The 18,794-nt window shown below is 40.4% G+C and overlaps 1 protein-coding gene across 1 annotated transcript; it reads right to left on the reverse strand.

Moving 5' to 3' along the window:
* Window positions 1–1,193: 1,193 nt before the first annotated feature.
* Window positions 1,194–14,987, reverse strand: LOC306711678 (apolipoprotein B-100-like; the record flags this gene model as incomplete). Its single annotated transcript, XM_079180694.1, has 24 exons — window positions 1,194–5,185; window positions 5,369–5,742; window positions 5,833–5,942; window positions 6,038–6,186; window positions 6,451–6,623; window positions 6,708–6,918; window positions 7,032–7,162; window positions 7,257–7,439; window positions 7,586–7,791; window positions 7,888–8,055; window positions 8,162–8,365; window positions 8,476–8,655; window positions 8,750–8,945; window positions 9,068–9,279; window positions 9,368–9,514; window positions 9,597–9,711; window positions 9,825–10,269; window positions 10,372–10,457; window positions 10,572–10,696; window positions 11,030–11,182; window positions 11,508–11,655; window positions 11,768–11,913; window positions 12,029–12,141; window positions 14,924–14,987. 24 exons carry the CDS (start codon window positions 14,985–14,987, stop codon window positions 1,194–1,196), a joined length of 8,031 nt encoding a protein of 2,676 aa, XP_079036820.1.
* Between the last annotated feature and the right edge of the window lie 3,807 nt (window positions 14,988–18,794).

Genomic DNA, 18,794 nt, shown 5'->3' on the forward strand with positions numbered 1-18,794 from the left:
TTTGCCAGATGGGCTTAAAAATAAATGTCCCAAAACATTAAAAAAGACACGAACATAATAAAATCTTGAAGGAAATGGTTATCTTAGGGAACTAGCTAAATAAAGGCTTGTAGGAAATAGTCACCTTGTTAACTTAACTTATAAGAGTCATTTGCATTGACATTTGGGAACAATCGGACAGTCTATCAGCCATCAGTAGAGGTGGCCTGAATTCACATATCAGGTCATCTTTAATTACTTTGTAGTGCCTCTTGGTGTAGATGGCTCCGCCATGATGACCTACAAAAGCACTGAAGCATATCAGTACACCTGCCGGTTTGAAACACTAAAGCACATGTTCACAGTGTTTTTGTACAGTAATTACTCTCAATGCCAGTAGACAAAGGTCCCCACAGAGAGTTGAAATTTTCTAAATATATGTTTATCTAGAGTGCAAATGAAACCAATCCTTTGTCTGTCTGCTAGCCAGACAGACAGACAGACAGGTTGGTTTTATTATTTGTCAGTGTTGGAATTACCTTCACAGTGTATGTGTATATTGTATATGAATGTGATATGTCTTGTCCGAGTTGTTATAGAAAACTGATTGACCTACTGCATATTTAAATGAGAATGGTACACATCTGGTTGACAATGTCAACAAAAGCATTTAGAATACTGTATATTAGTCAGTTTTAAAGATCCTTGGTTATCTCAAAAGTACCACTCAGTTCTCGAATCATGGCACTAAATAAATTCAGTGAGATTCATCCAAACTGTGTTGTAACATTACTAAGCAGGAAATCAGACATTTACAGATTGCATTAATGTATTTTATTGATAATTTTCATTCTTTGCAGGAAGGTGAGTTACAGTAAAATGTTACATTTTCAATGTTTGTACACAATAAACCATCTCAATGAAAATGATACAACAGCTTCTGTTGAACTCATTGTTATAAATATGGTTAAGAGCTAATTGTCCATACTCCTTCCAAGTATGCGTTTTGAACAGATGGTAGTATTTCCTATGTACTTTGGCCTTATTCTGTTAGGGGTTCTCACTGCTGGAATGGAAATGGAAGGTCAATCTCAAGCCTTGCATCACTAACTTCATGTAGGTCTGAGCCTCCTCTGAAGCTTGCCGCAGGAAACCACAACGGTGTTATTGAACTGGTCCACTAAGTAAATAAACATGTCCATAATGTACTCAAATTAATTGTTGAGCTGCTCCATATTTAGGGCAGAGATCTGGTCAATAATATTCTTTAAGACTGTGACAAGGTTACGGTAGACAACATTGATGTTAGTGAGCACTGCAGCTAAATAGTCAGACTTGACAGAGTCAACAAACTCCAGAGATTTCTCAACAATAGCTTTTAGGGACACATCAAGTTTGTAATTAAGAATTTCAAAACTTGGAGATGTGGCCTGGGAACTAAGGAATCCAGTGAATCGAGGCGTCATTTCACTTTCAGTGGAGTTCTTGAACTCAGCAGAAGTCTTGATGTTGTAGATGGGAGTTTGGAATTTGATCTCAGCATAGAGTTTACCAAAGCATGGGACCATGATCTGATTTGGAATGGTTGGCAGTGTGATCTCAGGAACCTGAAGAGACTTGACAAAATTTTCTAGGGGAACTTGTGGGATGACAGGGAATGAGATCTCAGGAAGGCTGATATCTGGGAAGGTCATCTCAGGCATGGAAGGAAGATAGTTCATTGAGAGGTCTCCAAAGAAAGCATCCACATCAGGCATTTTGATCTCAAAGTTGACAATGAAATCAAAAAGTTCAATGATTCTCTGCTTGATGTCATCAAAGGAAATTGTGGTGGCTTTCACAGTATAGAGGCCAAGCATGGTGAACTCAGGGATGTCCAGCTGTGTTGGGATTTCAAACTGTTTAAGCTCATCCATGCTGAACTTCACAGAGGGCACAACAAGGTCAGTGAGAGGAATGATGAAGGATGGTGTATTCAACTCCGCTTTCTTAAGTTCAATAATCAGCCCTTCAATGATCTGCTGAATCTCGCTGAAGATTTTTTGTTCAGCTACAACGTTGTTAATCATCTGAACTGTAGAGGTGAAGATGTCAGTTACCACATTGATGACTCTAGTGTAGAATTGTCTCACAAAGTCCAGATAAGAGTCAATCTGCGCTTTGACATCCAGATCTGTAATTGTCTGTTTCATAAATTCAGCAAATGTCTTAACGCTGTCAAGCACAACGTTCCTAACAAATTTGATCATTTCTGCAACTTTGATTTCTCTCAGGTTTTCTATTAAGCCTTTGACAGAAGATAATGCAAGTTTGACTAAATCTTTTGTGGCCTCAAGTTTCTGGGGGATTTCAAAACTCCTGATCAGCTCATTCACAGAAACTGTGTAATCAGCAAAAATTTGATTAGCATATTCCACAAATGTATTATAATCCAATGTCCTCAGATTTTGCGTAAGAGTTTCAATGTACACATTCAGCTGTTGAATTATATCATTAACCTCGGTTGTTTTGAAATAGTTAATAGCACCCTGAAAGACGTCCATGAATTTGGTAGGGATGTCTGCGTCTTTCACCATGTTCACCACAGCCCTGATAGTTTCCTCAATTTTGAACTGCTTGATGAGCTCAACAGCCTTTTCCAAGACAGCCTCAACTTTTTTGTCAGCCTCAAACTTTACAATCAACTCCCTCATCTTGGCATAGAATGTGTTGATCTTACCTAGGATGTCAAGGTCTTGAATAATTTCCTTAATGTAATCTGTTACATCGCTGAAAATCTCTGTGGGAATCTGACTCACTAGTCTCTCAATTTTAGCTTTAAAGTCGATGGATGAAATGAAGTTCTTCAGCTCAGCAACAATTTCTTGCATGTCAAAGGTCTCGATCATTTGTTTAATTTCCCTCATGAATCTCACTAGGGTGGTCTTGAAACCATACGCGATATCAATATCATGCAGGAATGCAATGCTGCTTTCCGTGAGCTTGTCCAAATGAATCTGGTTGATAACCTCCGTCATGGTATCAATCACATGTACAATCATTGCCTTGATGTCAAACTCCTCATTAATGGCATTCAGCTGTTCCTGGATCTTCTGAATGAGGGTTTCTGGCAGGGTGCCACTAACAATAATCTCTTTCACCATACCAGCAAAGTGTTGGATGTAAAGAGTAAGATCAGCCAACAGGTTTTCAACAGTAACCTTCAGGTTTTTCAAAGTTGCTTCCACATCCTCCATGGAAATGACATAATCCTGGGTGAAATCACTGAAATACTGCTTCAGCTGAACAACCTTGCCTTCGATATTCAGTTCAGAAACAAAGTCGCTTACATACTGGGGAAGAGCTTCTAGTTTAGCCTTTATCTCATCATTGTTGATGTAGTATTGCAATACCTCTGCAATATGCACAACAACACCCTTGATGGTTTCCAAGAATGCAGGCAGATTTTCAATCAGAGGGAACTGAATAATTTGACTGTCTGTGTTCTTGTCATACTTGACAAAGGAAGAGATGGTGAATAGCTGGTTCTCCGTGGATTCTGCATTGAGCATGTTTGTGAGGATGGTACCAGAAACCTCAATTCCAGTTCTCTCAGCAGTGTTGTAAACACTCATGTCCTGATTAAAGGCATGCTCATTCATCTTAGACTTCATTATAAAACTGGTCTTCTGCTCTGGGAGTGACAGAAGAGTATCCATCTTGTTATCAAATGTGGTCTCAAGAGCAAAGCCGGTGTCTAGCTGCTGGTTTATTGATGCTCTGCATTCATGTGAGGTAGCAAAAGCCAGGGGTTGTGCTTTAAGGAGGAACTTGCCATAAAGCTGGGCACTATGCTTTCCATACATGGTCATGTCTCCATCAGCATTGAAAATGGCATCAAGGTTGAAATCGAAAGGAACGATGCTGCAACGGATGGTGTGGTCAAAGCGCATTGGCTGTGAGTTGAAGCGGGCGTTATTGGTGATGCTGGCAGCAAGACCGACAACCTCAAGCTCGGTGTTGTGGCTCATGTGTGTTCCCAAGAGTTTTCCAGTGGTGCTGCATTTTGCATTTGCCGTCATATCAGCATAATTGACCTGATAGGTGTGCTTGATCTCTTCCTCACCATAGATGGCTTTCAGGCTTCCAGTCAGGTCCATCTTGTAGAGCTCTGCCTGCAGCTGAGCCTCATTAATGAAGCTGGCCGCCAGAAGGTTCAGATTGTTTTTAACATTTGCAGAGGCAGTGTAGGGTTTCATGTCGACAGTGATATCATGAGTGTAAGTGGCATACTCACTGGCGGCAGCTTCAGCCTTTGAGTTGAAGTCAAGGCTAGAAAGAGTGATGGTCAAAGTATTGGCATTATCAACCTTGATGTCACGCATTGCAGCCTTGTTGGTAATGGATAGAGAAGCCATTGAAGCATCAAGCCCAGCGTTAAAGGTGTTTTCCAAGGACAGGGGGCTCTGGAGGGTGGTTGTTCCACTTGTGGTCAAACCATCCTTGTTCATTTTCAGGCTAGCCTTGTGAGTAGCCTCATTCTCAAGGAGCTTCATGGTGGCTTCGCTGTTCACTGCCAGACCATTGACATCAAGAGAGGCAGTCAAAAGAGAGTAAACACGGTTTTCAGAGTGGTCTGCATTTGTCTCCATTCTCATGAGGACTTCACCAGCACCAGCAGAGGATTCAGCCTGGTTACGGATCTTCATACCAAGAGCAAGTGCATTTGCATCACATTTCAGTGACAGCTTGCTGTCTTTGAAGGAAAGCTCAGCAACATGGGTCAAGGTGTCTTCAAAGGCATTGGTGTTAGACACAACTGACAATTCACCATTGGCAAGAGATGCTGCAATTTTGTTCTGGACCTTACCAATTGTGGAGTCAAACTGAACAATAGTATCAATATTTGCTTCTGGCCTGAATGGGAAGATGGTGAATGACTGGGATGAAATGGTCTTGCCATACATGGGTCCAGCCGTTAACGTTCCCTCAAAGTTGCTATCAGCAGAAATTTCTTCAGTGTTGATTCCAGTCATGCCAGTGTGCTCTAGTGTAATATGAAGACCCAATGGGCTTGTGGCTTCAATCTTGCTGCTTGATTTCAAATTGATTTTGTCTGTGATGGTTACATCCTCAACAATACTAATCATGGCTTCGAGGAATTTATGTGCCAAAGAGCTTTTCAATTCGGCCTTGATGGAATCAGTGGTGGCCAACATTCCAGAGCCTACATGAAGCACAAAAGAAGAACAGATGATTTATAGCTTGATAACAGATATATATTTCACTGTAATACTGGAACCAAAATGAATTCACATTTTTTAACATCAGTATAAATTGAAAACTGCAACTGAAAACTGTTGTACTTCGTGAACAACGCATAATTTTAATGATATTTATTATGAAATACCTTCAATCTTTATTGAGAGGATGTCAAGTGGGGAGGTTCCTGTCACATCAAACTTAGCTGAGTAGCTTGGTGTTTCCACAACATCTTTCCCAGCAGCCATTGAGGCCTCCATGTCATACAGGTTGCTCTTCATCAGAGTTGACACCTCAGCCTTTCCAAAAAGAGGAATGGACAAAGTAAAGCTCTCGGGGACAACGAGCTCTGGGATGGGAATTTCCATGGAGACGATCTCCAGTCCAAACTGAGGTAGAGACACGGCAGGTGTGCTCAAAGCTGATGGGAAGTGAAGCTCTTCTGTTGACTTTCCTCCAAGAAGTAGAGGGATAGCAATGGTGAAGTGCTCGTTGTTGAAATAGTAGACAGCCTTTGTCTCACTGTTATAAGGACAAAAGTAAAATGCATAAATATTTTGTAAAATAAAGCAAGTGACTTTAAACATTCACCTCAGAGTTGTTCTCACTTACGTATTCAGGAACAGTGTCTCTGGCAGGGAAATCTCAGGCATATCAGGCACTCTGAAGTTCTGAATGTAAGGTAAATCAGCACCGTACTTTTCCATGTAGTTGTTTCCTGCCTAAGAAAACAATAACCAGTATTTTATTAATTCTCAACATTAAAAATCAGAACATAAGAGAAACTGTGAATACTTTTTAAATCAAAGATTCGTACCTCCACAAACTTCTTGAAGATGTGACGGACTTTCATGTCAGTCTGCCCCACCTGCATGTCAAGAAGTTGGTTGCCATACTCAGCAGTTGGCAAGCTGGTGGTGTCAGTGTTCACATCTGACTTGAACTCAACCTCAAATTTGCTGTCATCTGCAACAATAGAGAACAATGAATGGAATCCCAAAACATGAGGTAATATTCCTTTAATCCCCCCGTTAAACTACTCTACAAATGAATCAAATCTCTGAGGCAAAATGGCCCCATATTATGGGTCCTGAATTTGAACCATAATTCTTAAATTCCAGATTTAGCTCAATTCAGGATGTGACCCAGGTTTATATGAAACTGTCAAAAAAGTAAGCAACTATTAAATTAATTTGCATGTAATATTCTGGAAAATAACTGGAAAATTACCATATTTCATTGCGATTTTCTGCACAGAGTGTGCGGCCATGATCTTGATTTCACTCTTAAGCTCCAATTCTAATTCCTCATCACGTTTCATGTTGGCTGTGACGGTGGCATCAGCATTGATTGAGGGGACAAGAAGTTGGACTTGCAGCATACCCTCCTTCATGGCCTTCAGACTGAAAAATGTGGCAGTGAGTTAGCATACTGTCAATTGTAAGGATGACATTAATGTTTATGAGGATTTATGGTTGATTTCTTACTTGGCACGGCCAACAAGAGAGAGCTGAGGGATGTTCTTGTTAATGAGGTCAAGAGAAATAGAGTGAGTTCCTTTGCCCTTGGTGTTTCCATCAACAACACCCAGCCTGAGTCCAGCCTCCACATCGTAGTCAGGGATTTGGATGTCAGCTGTGATGACATTCTTTCTTCTGTTATATTTCATGATAGCTCTGGCTTCAGTGGGCTCTGAACCTGTTGTTGAACAATAAATATATTAATATTACATAACTCCGTAAAACTTTTTGGCCACTTGAGCCACTAAGAAGACAGAAAGGGGTTATCATACTGTCCATATTATACTTTACCTTCAGCCCTCAGAACAAACTTCACAGAGTCAACCTTCTGCCGGCCCTCTTCTCCCTCTCTGAGGAGCTCATAGGCAACAGTGGCGGTGTACTCAGCGACTTCACCAGTAGGATGGAGTTCCACAGCAAAACTATGTAGATAATTCAGATAATTAGCCAATATTGATGAGTAATTCATTTCTTTAAAGAAAATGATATGCTGGTGGTTTGGAAAGTCTTGCTCACTGGCTGTCTCCAGTGATGGGGAAGTAGGGGGCTGTCTCCTGAGAATAGGCATCAATGTACTGCAGAGCAGTGCAGTATTTCATTCCAGCGAAGAAAGGAGTGCACTCGTGCACATCAACCTTGTCCATCACCATAGGGGGGATGGTCTTCACCTCTGATCCAGTCACTGCCACCAGGGTGTTTCTATATGTTAAATGTATAAAAGTTAGAATGCAGTTTAAGCTGTTTTAATCTAAATGTAGACAAATTGAAATTGTTGTAATCCAAGATATAAGATACCCTAAATTACTTCCTGCCTGTTGCGTTTTCTAAAAGTTCTATAGACTTACGTCATTTTGATGAGCTTAATTGGACTTGTTGGAGCAGGGATGGTCAGCTTAACAGTGCCACGTTCCATGGAGATCTTAGCCTTCAGCCCACTTTCATGGAAAAAGTTGGTGTGCATCTCTAATCCAGAGTTGACATATTCAGGGATGTAGGAGCCGATTTCAGATACAAACTCAATGCTAGCGGAGGGCATGAAGTTCACTTCACTCTGTGTGGACACATAGGAGAAACGTAAAGAGTTATGTTGATGCTATTCATTTTGAAAAAATATTGCTGGAATTTAAACACATTTATGAATTATTACCATGTCACGAGCAACCTGAAGTCCACCTTTGATACCAGGGGTGAAAGTACCAGCCATTGTAATCCTGAGAGGCACACCAGTGACAGTAGGCAGGAAGAATTCATTGTCCATGAAGATGTAGTGGGCAAAGATTGTGTTGTCAGCCTTGGTCATCAGTGCCGTCATGATCTGTGGCAAATAAAGATACACATGGGACATTAAAATCATAGACAAGGAAATACTTAATGAAATCATTCTTTGATTCTCAACTATGCTCTCATAAAAAGGTCCTTACATCAGTTGGGAACATTTTGAACATGCTGTCAATCATCATGGCAGCAGAGTAGGCCATCTCCTCCATTTCGTTGGTCCTCAGATATCCCAGCTCATTTCCCAAAAGTCTCAGATAAACCATTGCCTCTGGAGACTGTGCCGTCTTCAATTCCCTCACGAGTTTGTTGAGGTTGCGTCCAATCTCCCTCATCAGGTTCTGGGAGGCCTTAACATAGATGTTCACACTTCCTTAGAATAATTTCCCCTTACTGAAAAATGTATCATCATGATTACAGTTGTTTTAGTCATGTGTACAAAACAAATTGGTCTGAGTACCTGTCTCTTCATCCTGTCCTTCTTCAGATCAGGGAGCATGTTCTGCAGGATCTCATTGACTCTGAGTGGCATGTTTTCAGATACAAAGTACATTGTCTTCAGGGCAGTGTCGGGGAAGAAGCCATTCTTTCCAAACAGGGCATCAACGGTTGGCTCAAATCCTTTTCCCTCCATACCAATCTGTAAAGGTGATACATTCGTCACTGTCACAAATCGGCTTGCTGAAAATTTGTTTCAAAGCACATTTCGGATGAAAACAGCTCAAAGTATTTACCTCCATCATGTCGATGTCATAGCCAAATGCCTTCAGAGTCATTTCAAGCATGACCTCCTTGGGCAGATAACTGGTATCCTCAAAGATCATGTTGCCCTCCACAGATCCGATCTTGTAGTTGCGAGAGAACTTGGTGGGGTCCATTGTGGCCCCGAGCTCATTACCCTGCAGAGCACCTTGAATCTTCTCTCTCAGTCTGTTCAAAAAGAATCAAATATTACTGTTAAACGTCTGATGGTAATGAAATCGTACTTACCATGTAGTAAAACAACAAATTTAAGAAATATAAGTATACATTTTAAACTTCTTTTCACTTACTCTTGAGTCTCTGGCTCAGTTGAGGACAAAATGTTGGTAATGTGGGAGATCACAAAGCTCTTGACTTGTTTGTCCTGCTCATTGGGCAAGGCATCAGCTAGCTGGGCCAGTTCAGTGCTCTGGGGGTCCTTCATAAGTACCAGATATGCAGCAATACGCTTTTGCATGGGGCTGGTGCTGTCCAAAAGCACCTGCATGAGAATCTCTCTGCCCTGTGACCAATAGACATCAGTTAAATGAGTATACAGTAGAAATAATTATTCCGATAATGTTTCAAACCTTTGAAATAGTTTAACTTGCCTCTTCGGGGACGGGAGTCAGCCTGAACACTTGGATGGCAGCCTGCTGCACAGCCAGGGAAGCAGCAGGTTGGTTCACACACTGGATCACAGCAGATCTGAGTGCGGGGCCAGCAGATACCAGAGCTGGAGCCATGTTTCCAACAACCTGGAATCAAAGGACACATTGATATTGTGCTACTTGGTGTTGGCAGTCATTTACATTGTGACTAATAAGGAAGGTTACCCACTCTCAATGTCAAGAAGGTGTTGTCATTATCACCAGAGCAGTCACCCAACTGGGCAGCCATGACCTCAGCAACAGAGTAAATCTCGGGGATCAGCTTTCCCTCAGCTTTGTAAAACCTGTTTAATAAATATTTAGAAATTAATCCTGCATATCCCATTTTAAGCAAAGAAGGAAAACATTTGCTGAAATACTATTGAACTTGAAATAAAGTGTGGTTAACTTCACTCACCTCTTGACAACATTGCTCAGAGCATACATGATGGGCTTGCTGGGTTTGTGTTTGGCCATCTCGAGCATGTCATTGATCAGGAGGGCAGAGGGATTGGACACGAGTGCAATAGCAAAAACACCGGCATCTACCTCGAGTGAGGAGCTGTCAAAAGTCCTGAGGATCTGCATGATGGCGCTGCTGCACTCAGGGGTTCCACACTGGGCCAGAACCTGGTAGGTCAGGACACGGGACACAACAAGAGCCTCAGGGATGCTGGTGCTCAGGGTCTCAGTCTTCATTCCACGGACCATGGTGACTAGCTTGTGGAAGAGGTGGGCCCTCTTCTCACCCTCAGTCTCGGGCAAAGTGGCCAGTTCTCTCAGGAGGTTGAGACCTGCATCTTTGTCCTGGGTAACACTCTTATCCTTGACAGTGTCCATGTGAAGACCCATGACAACGTCACCTGTGATACACAAGTAAATGTTTGCATTGAGTCAATCATATCTTTAATTTAATTTGAATAAATAGCCCCAAAGAAGGGAAAGAGATATGAAGATAAGCTTACTGTGGTCAAAGACTCTGTCGTTGTGAGTGGAAACCTCAACCAGAGTCAGTTCTTGCTTTCCAACATTGGTAACTCCATATTCTCCCCTGTGGAAACAACACAAGGTTGAAAAGTGCAGTTGAGTCCTTGAACAAGACGTGTCAGTATGTCCACTCACGTAATGAAGCACAGTACAGAGTGCAGTGTGAGGGTGCACTTACTTGTGAGAATACGGAATGAGTATATGTTTCTCAGTGCAAGACCCCGAGGTCATATGCTTTTTCTCATTGTCAAACTTGTAGTTGCAGATCTGGGTGCTTCTGACCAGCTGGGCAAGAGGGTAGTGCTAAAACACAAAGAATTAAGATTATCTGCAAGATTCTTGTTTTATGATTTTAACAATAGTGTGGATGCTAAGGGTAGTAATAATAATACATTTTATTTGTTAAGTGCTTTTCTGGACCCAAAGCACCAATGGTACAGTGTCAGTTTGCTTTCACACTGCACAGCATAGAGATTACATGTCATTTAGACATAATTAGTACAGTAATGTGATTTGTGTTGGCTGTTGAGTCAGTGAAGTTGGAAAAATTGGGTCAGCAGTGTTGTTTAATACAAAGAAATGTAATTTGTCAGCATTTCAAACCAGACCAACCCATGTGTTGCTTGGATATCTTACCATGCCAGAGATAAGCGCCAAGGGACTGGTGTGATCTCTCAATGGGACAAATTTGTCACATCTGGACAGGTCCCTGTTCAGGCTGACGTCAGTTGCAATGTCCTCTCTAGCATTGATAGAATAACTGGTCTTGCAATTACCATGGATAGTAGGCTGAAATAAATGTTAACAGAGATATTTGTCATTTAATTGCCGTCACATTCTTTTTATTGTGTTGTAGGAAACAATTATCACATGAGAATCAGAATCAGAATCAGCTTTATTGGCCATGTACGCATACATGGAATTTGACTCCGGTTTCCACTTCGCTCACAATGTACATACACAAATTTACAAAAAAAAAGAATATATATATATATATATATATAAAAAGGACAGCAAAAAAACAAACCGATGTAGGTATAAACATTTAACAATATGTACATTATGAGGGAAAGGAAGTTGTTTAATTTTTAGTATACAGTAGTGGGAGACTTACCATATTCTCATTCATATCTTCTGCTAGCAGAGGCACAGCCAGGGCAGAGATGATACCCCTCTTGATGTTCAGGATTGTTGTTGTCTCACCATCCTCGGGGTATAGTTTCACATCGTACACACCCTCAACCACAACCTTCAGAGGATACCTACATCAAATGTGAGACTTTTAAAATTAAGTCCTTTTGAAAATGTTTTTCATTTCATTTGTGATCATGCAACTGGATGCCTTGGATTAGGAAAATTGTTGCTATAATGTACCTTTCCATTTCAGCAGCAAAGGCATCAGAGCTGGTTGCAGGACCGAACACAGGGTTTCCCTCTGCGTCCATGTCAACCACCTCACTCAGGCTACAGCCAGTGGTGCGGACGATGAAACTACAAGTCTGAGGTACTTCAATTTCAACCTGTTTTAAAAGATTATTTTAGCTCCCTAGATACAGTGTAAAACGATAATGAATAAATCAATTGAATAGCACGTAGAGTTATGTAATTTAGCTGTCATAGTACGGTGACATGTACCTTGCAAGTGGCCTTAGGTCCATTCTTCAGATGTGAAGCACCTTTGATAGCGTTCAAGGACTCAGCTTCGTACAAGTATTCATACTTGTGGTAGACTTTGTACCTTTGGTTTACTGGTAGAGAAGATAATGATTTTATATTAGATTTTAGTAGCTGCAAGTACTCCGAGGAAGTACGGTTTCGCCTCAACAATTCAGCCATAATTCAAAAAGTTCTACATGGAAAAGACATCTTATAGAGTTTTAATACAGAAATGTAAGGGAAAGAAATGCAATAGACTATTCACAGTTCAACATTCCAAAAGCACCCTTAATTACGTAATTGCTGTCGCGCAATCAAAACGTGCCAGATCAATGTCGGCTGATGGACATCCACAATAGATGCTTCCATACATGTCTGTGATAAATACATATTCAAAGCTGTTTTGTTAATTTGCTTCTTCACAAAATTCACTGACTGAATTGAAGTTCCCCTTGATAATCAGTGATGCGGTACATACTGTATGCCAAGGGCTTTTATTTTGAAGGTAAAAACAAGTAAAGCGGTGGACAGAGCACACAGAGTTCTTAGTGACCGTTTGCATGGTGTTGTGCTGCTCAGCACAAATGTATATGTGAGCTAGTGTCAAAGTTCAATTTGCATATCATATCCTAATATATAGTCCCAATTATACATTTCTTGAACAGCTGCAATGTAATAAACATTTACATTATGTCCAGGTTGTGTAATTAACATGTGAAAATACTGTCACTTACTCTGGCAAGTTTCCTGCTCTTCTTGGGCATCTGTAAAGACAATCATAGGAACATTTGATTAAAATCAATATATTATATATATAATATATAAAATCAATATATTCATCAATATAAAGTGTTATGTAAATTAAAAAAAATACATACAAGCCAAGGTTAGTGTGGTTAGGAGGAGAAAAATACAGAGCTTTGAGTCCCCCATCATGGACTCTCTGAAACTCTCCTTTCTACTCCTTTGGTGGAGTAGAAATTGGCCTTTTATACCAAAGGTGTTCTGATTGTTGGGGCGATTTACATATATGACAGTGCTGTCCCAGCTCCAAAGTCCACTCTGTACGTGTAGAGGGAAAAGGGCAAATAGTTTCATAAGTGTTTCCTATCCTTGAATTTTTCAGTAACGGTCACTGCTCATTTTGAAAAACAATAAAATCAGATTGTAACATAACGCCAATAATCTCTTGTACTTTGCTTCTTAGGTGAAACATAAATATATAGTTGTGACTTTATTAATACTTCCAAGTTTTCCAAAAGTATCATTACAGTGAATGCTAAAGAGACACCTTTGTAAAGGTTTATATGAAATCTGCATCAGCACATTTCAATCGACCTCTAAGTTCATCCTTTGCATTGAAATACATTAAAATCTCGTCAAATTATGGCCTGAATTAAAGGTTTTGTTAAGCAGACTCAAGAAGTCTAATCTTCATGATCAACAGCCAATATTAAATATTTAAAACATTCATTTTATAGTTTAGAACCCTTCATATTATAATCATACAGTTGCAATGCTTATTCATAAGCATAACCAAGAAACTGTAGAATTATGCCCCCTGGCCAGTGATAAGGAGCTGTAACACGGAACTTGAACAAGTTGTTCTCAAGAGTCTTGTGAAAGCAGCAGTGGACTACAGTCTCAGTCCACTGTGTTGACATTATGTGGCACACAGTAAATTAGGTTTTACATTCTCTGAACTGGTTATCTCTTTTGGATAAAAATACCTCCACCACAACACACTTTAGGACATTGTGAAATGATCTTGAAGCAGCTGTTCCAGAGATATCAGTAATATACACAACAGTTGTTGCCAATTTAGTCACGAATGTTTAATGTTGTTAAGAAGTAACTGCTTAGTTTTTACTGCACAATCTGTATGTTCAGACACTTATGATAATCATACACCTCTCACCAATAGGCAGGACAGAAATATCTGAATTGATTGCTCAAACAAAATAGTTTTTGAGTGACCTGGTAGCTGTGAAAGCTGTTAATATCAAATCTAAGATATTAACTCCATTAGTTTTTTTTTATATAAGCCTATATATATATATATATAATGTCACTAGGTTTGAAAAGTTGCAGTTTACACCACTGGATGGCAGTGAAAACAATGATCAGGGATCTGTCTGTGTTAACCAAGCAGCTACCTCTCGTGCTGAGAAATGAGAAATGAAGCCAAAGATTGCAGTTCATCAAATGGCTGGCTCCAAAAGCAAATCAATCTCCTTAGATGTTAAAATGCCCAACATTACAGCACAAATACATGTTTAAAGCCTGTTACATTAAAATGTGTTTGGTCTCTATCAGCTAATTTCCTGTTCTTGCAAACTGTATGGGGTGTGTTTTTGTGTAACTTTAAATCATATAAAGGCTTAAAATAGTCATAATTCAGGGCTTTGTGTTTTTTTCTGCATACTGTAACATGATTTGTATGGAGGACACAGGAAACAGTGGCAGCAATCAGAGGCAGAGTCTTGCAAACTGTATGGGGGGTATTTTTATGTAACTTTAGATTATATAAAGGCTTAAATTGGGCATAATTTAGGGCATGGCCACTTTCAGTGACAGGTGGATGCTATGTCAGTTCACTGGCTGCTAGCTGTGCTCTGCTCTCATGTTTTGTTCAGCTTTGTTGTCCTTGTTATTAGCTGTTAATTTCTGCGTCCTGTAACAAGATTTGCTTAGAGGACACAGGAAACAGTGGCAGCGCAGCAATCAGAGGCAGAGTCAGGTCTGCAGGTTTCAGGATCTTTAATTATACACTCTTCAATAAACACAAAGCAACAGAAAACCTAGCTCAGTCCAGAGCTCAATCAGAAAACTAAACAAACCAAACTATTTCAGCCGGGCCGCTAGCCGACTTGCCGGTCTTAATTCTCTCCCCCCCTGGAGATCTTAGGGAGGCGCGACCCTGCTCCTCCCGCACCATGCTCTCCGCATGTTCTCCTCTGATCTTCTTCTTCTTCTTCTTCTTCTGCTAGCTTTACGGCGGTTGGCATCCATCTTTTACTGGTGCATTACCGCCACCTTCTGCTTCGGAGTGTGGACCAGACAAACTTATACTCTTTCCCCAAAACAAAACAACACAACAACAAAACAAAACATCAACAAAATAAAATAAAAAAGAAATAAAAAGATTCCGTCACACCCTATAAAAAACCCCTGTGTTCTTTAGGAAAGCTAACAAGACCCTAACCTGTGCTCTCTCACCCATGTTCAGTACTCCTTTCAGTGAGCATTCATGCACCCCTAACTCCCTCAGATGTTTCCTCCTTGTCTCTCTCTGTACCTCATACTCCCTACAACTCACCACTACGTGCTCATCCCAGATAATGCATTTCACCTCTACCTTACTGATTCTAACATTCACCTCTATATTTCCTTTCTTTAATGCCCCCTTTGCCAACTCATCCACCCTCTCATTCCCACTCACCCCTACATGTGCTGGAACCCACAGGAATTTAACCTGACCACCCTGTTTATTTATCCTTGTGGCTGACTGAAGGACTTCATACAGTATGTCTTGACGGCTGTTCGAATGAAACGATCTTAAGCTTGCTCGGACTGAAGATGAGTCGGAGCATATCTACACCTTTTCCTGTCTTGCTTTTTCAACCCATCGTAGTGCAACCAGCACTGCCACCATCTCCACTGTGTAAACCCCTAGATCATTAGTTGTTCTTCAGTTGATTTGAATTCCTTTAGCTGGTATTGCCACCCCAAACCCTGTCACTCATGACTCAGGTTTCTTAGCCCCGTCCGTATACCCCGTCTGGGTATAACCATTGTTTTCTTTCATTACATGATATTCAAATGTATTTACCAAATCAACTATACCTTTTTCTTTTCTTTTGACATCTAACAAATACCAATCTATATCAGGCCACACGAGTGTCCATGGAGCCATCACCGGGTAAACTACTTAGGGGCGTATACTCAGATCAAACTATTTTAGTTCCCTTGCAATGTCATTACCTACCCGACCAAAGTAATCCCTCTGACTTCTCCCATTCTCCCAGACCACCTGCAATACTCCTTTTGCAGGGTGACAATCATTGTGTCCCTGTAAATTAGCCCAGTAGTTTGCCATTAGTTGCGTTCTCCTTAAATCCAGCGGCATTTCTCCCATTTCTACCTGCAGGGCAGGTATTGGCGATGTTTTAAATGCTCCACTGCATACTCTTAATGCCTGTGCCTGAACCACACCTAATTTACCAATTAGAGATTTGGCTGCTGATCCGTATGCTATGCTGCCGTAATCCAACACAGATCTAATTAAGGCCACATACATGGTTTTTAATGCTGAACAACTGGCTCCCCACTCCCTACTAGTCACACATCTCATCACATTAATTACATGTTAACCGTGCGTCAAAAAGAACTCCCAGAAATGTAAATGTTCCAACCCTTTCTAAGTCTTTCCCATACATACTTAGTTTCATCCCATCCTTGATTTTTTTCCTGGTAAAAAAGACAGTTTGTGTTTTTTCAACTGAGAACCTGAACCCCCACTCATACCCCCACTCCACCACCTCATCTATTGCTTCTTGTACTTTTCTGACTGCATGGTCAATGTTCGTTCCTTTCTTCCACAAGGCCCCATCATCAGCAAACAGAGACCTACCTATATCTACTGGTACCTTTGTGAATATGTCATCAACCATAATGATCAAGAGCAGCGGGCTAATCACACTTCCTTGAGGCATACCATTATCAACTAAGTATTGATTTGACATGTCTGACCCAATCCGTACTTTAATTTTTCTTCCAAACAAAAAATCCTTTACCCAGTTATAAACTCTCCAACCAATTCTCCTCTGATCTACTTTCCTCCATCACCTTTATTCATCTCACTGATGAGGATATCAGCTCCAGGTGTGTCTCTCCCCACACCTGATCCCAACATTCTCCTGAAGGAGTGGGTGGAGCCCTCTGGCTGGAATGTACACACCTTTAATTACAGGGGGCCTCAGCCCCCTTACAGTACGTATACAAGAACAATGAAAAAAACATTTCTTGTGTACTTATATTAAATAGAATTTATATAAATGTGCTAAAATCATATGCAACACAGATTTAAAAGTTTATGTTGAATCCAGCATTGTTTACATCCATGTTTACGAGTTTGCAGTCATATTCTTTGCCGTTGCAGGCGCATCCCTGCATATCTTGGTGTTTTACTGCCACCTGTAGTTCAGTGGACTAGTGTTGCATCATTGGTAGGACTTTAGTGTTATCTGTGAACATGTACATCTTCGTTTGTGTGCATGAGATAAACAAAATAGGTACCTGATCATAGAAAATGAACTCTGTAACGCTACTAAAAGACAAAGACTTAACCTGGAACCTGTAGGAAGAGACGATTACTGTAAATAATGTACTGTAACCATACACTATTTGTTATATGTTATTGTATCTCTCCTCTATTTTACAAAAATGTCACTTTCTTTGCATGAAAGAGGTTATATTTATCTAAATGATTAATGAGAAGATGTTCATCAGTCTTCAAGGAAGATAATGATAATCCAAACAGGAAACCTAAAGTAGAAGAGAAATACAATGATTGTTACATGAGAATTTAGATAAACAGCTCACAAATGGACTGAATACTTTTCATCTGCGATTTGAATATCATAATCATGCCTGACAAGGATGTGATATGTAACTTATACAAAACATTGACGTTTTTAATGGTTCAAGTAATCACAGTCCCCTTGATTGGATCTTCTGACCATAACCTAGTAGTGCACTGGCTTCCGTTATGTAATTCTGTGTGAAGGAGGGACAAGGTCCTGTCCTGATATGGGACAGTTCTGTACGCAAGGCAAGTTTATTTGTATAGCACATTTCAACAACAAGGCAATTCAAAGTGCTTCACATAAAACCATTAAAAGCATCAAAACATAAAGCAAAAGTAAAGGAGATTTAAAAAGAACATTCATTGAAACATTAAAAACAGTCATTAAAACACACAAAAAGCAGTGTAAGAAATAAAATACAGTAGTAAAATGCAGAAATGCAAGAATTTGATTAATATCCTCGAATCTGGTTCAATTAGACTTCTCCATCTTGATTTAAAGGAGCTGAGGGTCTCAGCAGACCTGCAGCTTTCTGGGACTTTGTTCCAGATATGTGGAGCAGAAAAACTGAACGCTGCTTCTCCATGTTTGGTTCTGACTCTGGGAACAGAAAGTAGGCCAGTCCCAGATGACCTAAGGGGTCGGGATGGTTCATAAGGTAGCAGCAGATCAGAGATGTATTTTGGCCCGAAACCATTCAGTGCTTTATGAACCAACAGCAGGATTTTAAAGTCAATTCTTTGTTGGACAGGAAGCCAGTGCAAAGACCTCAGGACTGGAGTGATGTGATCCACTTTCTTGGTCTTAGTGAGGACTCGACTCAGCTGCAGCTTCCTGATTTACTTTTTACAGAGACCTGTAAACACACCGTTACAGTAAATGCATGGACAAGCTTTTCCAAATCCTGTTGAGACATAAGTCCTCTAATCCTTGATATAGTCTTCAGGTGATAGTAGGCTGATTTTGTAATTGTCTTGATATGGCTGTTGAGGTCTGAATCCATAACTACGACATAACATATTGTATGTGGTCATGTGTAAAGCAACTGCGCATGACCATAATTCATTTCATTTCTACTGTATGTTCTCTCTTCAATTTCAGAGTGTAACAAATATATAACGAGACAAAAATGGATACAATTGTAGCCAAAAGTGACA

Source organism: Pholis gunnellus (assembly GCF_910591455.1).
Source record: "Pholis gunnellus genome assembly, chromosome: 19".
Taxonomy (NCBI): domain Eukaryota; kingdom Metazoa; phylum Chordata; class Actinopteri; order Perciformes; family Pholidae; genus Pholis; species Pholis gunnellus.